The sequence below is a fragment of the Clytia hemisphaerica genome, unplaced genomic scaffold (assembly GCF_902728285.1).
Source record: "Clytia hemisphaerica strain Z4C2 unplaced genomic scaffold, Clytia hemisphaerica genome assembly, whole genome shotgun sequence".
Lineage (NCBI taxonomy): Eukaryota > Metazoa > Cnidaria > Hydrozoa > Leptothecata > Clytiidae > Clytia > Clytia hemisphaerica.
Genome location: NW_027103496.1, coordinates 18,841 through 20,783, shown reverse-complemented (window position 1 = coordinate 20,783; position 1,943 = coordinate 18,841). Strand labels below are relative to the sequence as shown.

The following is a 1,943-nucleotide window of genomic DNA, read 5'->3' as shown; positions in this document are numbered from 1 at the left end:
GGATTGTTGTTATATATGTATCTTGACTAGTATCTTTTTCATTTCTAGGTTTTAGGTCTTATATATATATCATATATATAGGTGTTAAAAGAATAGAAAAACTTTATTGTAATGTATAAAACAATTTTTTCAAAATTCTAAGCCAAAGGGTCTTACAAATTTACGAAAGCAGCACATATTGAAACAATGTCATTCATGAAGGGTAAATAGAGTAAGGAGTTGGTAACTTTCAAAATTCTGAAATTTTTTATTCTTCCTATGGCCTGTTCGACATATATTCTCACATTAGCAATATTAGATGTCTCTTTAACTGCAATGGCTCTCATTTTGTTTCCTTTTGCTGCTGATGGTGGAATACAAAGACTGCATTGATAAAATGCAAGATCAGTTTTGATCTTAAAACCTCTGTCAGCCATTATTTCATCTCTGGGTTGAAGCATATTAAGAAAACCACTATGTCTAACCATGTGAATATCTGAGGATCTTCCTCCATATAATGGTGACACCCAAGTGGTGGCTCCATTGGGCGAAACTGCAATCAAAAGCTTGACTGTATGATGCTGCTTGTAATCACTCCATGATAAGGCCTGCACCTCCAAGGAGCTGGGTCTTTCCATAAAGATCTCTGTGCAGTCAATGATGGTTCGAACATTGGGGTATAGTTTCTTAAAACAATTTGGCAGAGTTGTCCTGACTCGGGCTTTAGATGGCCATTTAATCAGGGATAAGAGTTCTTTTGACAAAAGTTTTATCCAGGTAATTAATGTTTGGGAAATTTTTCCTGCAGAAATCTGGAATCTAAATGCAAGTTCATCTGTTAAGAGTCCGAGTCTAAGACGCATCATTGTGATAAGGAATTCCTGCTGCAATGTCAATTTTCTTGAAGGGCCGGGATTTTATTGGGACAATGTTGTATTCTGATGAAGCCATATGGGTCTCTAGTTCAGAAGACACACGTGCTAGATTAGTTCTTTTAGTCCCATCCCAGTATGTCATTACTGATGCTTTTAGTTTCACAAAGTCAAAAACTGTGGCAAACATTTTGGGATCTTCAAAGCCAGTGTAAAATCGAACATCATACTCCCGTGTCATATGTTCAAACACCATGGGAACATAACACCATGATTCTGTTTGGACAGAAACATTTGGATTTTTTGTGCGAGTACCTTCATCCACTGAACTCGTTATTTCATCTTCTTGGAACTCGAGTTGTGCTCTAGATGTTGGTGGCTCATCATTTTCTTCATAAGATCCTTTATCTGAGAATGGTATCTTTCGTTTTGCAGGAGGTTTTCGACTTTTCTGTGTTGGGGTTTCGGCCTCAGTTGGTCCTTTTAAAAACAAAGTTGGAATTGGATTTTCGATAGTAGGTTTTCCATCAACAAAATGGTTGGAACAAACGTACGAGTAATTTCCTGGTTTCCAATCCTTTCTTCCCAGTAAAATTTGTGCTGTCCATTTAGCTCTCATTTCCTTGTCTGCTGGAATAACGTGGAATCTCAGCTCTTTATTTTTGACATTGCTGTGTATAATGTATTCATTTCGATATCTTTTGTCGTTATTGCAAGGGCCAACACAACACTGATCATGCTTCCCTATTCTTCTGTTTGATATTAAACAGACACAAAAAAATCACAAGTTTCATCTCCCACTCCCTAGCTTTTCTTTTCATACACACTTCACACACACACAAAGTCTCTTCTCACTCACACAAAGTCTCTTCTCACTCAATGTTTTGAGTTTTATCTCTCTTGGAAAAAGAGAAAAAAAACATGCAAAAATCATTCCAAAAGGAGTCAAAACTAAATAGTTTGTTTAATTAACACTTTCTTAAATAATTTCAGTATTTATTTATGAATTATGTCGAATTTTCTGAGTAAGTTAGTATAAGAAACACCAAGAACTAGCAAATTGCCTGCCTTTCGCCAGCTAAAATGTTTACA

General features: G+C 36.1%; 1 protein-coding gene across 1 annotated transcript; it reads right to left on the bottom strand.

Moving 5' to 3' along the window:
- Positions 1–831: 831 nt before the first annotated feature.
- Positions 832–1,470, bottom strand: LOC136798700 (uncharacterized). Its single transcript, XM_067055354.1, has one exon. It carries the CDS (start codon positions 1,468–1,470, stop codon positions 832–834), a length of 639 nt encoding a protein of 212 aa, XP_066911455.1.
- Positions 1,471–1,943: the final 473 nt, after the last annotated feature.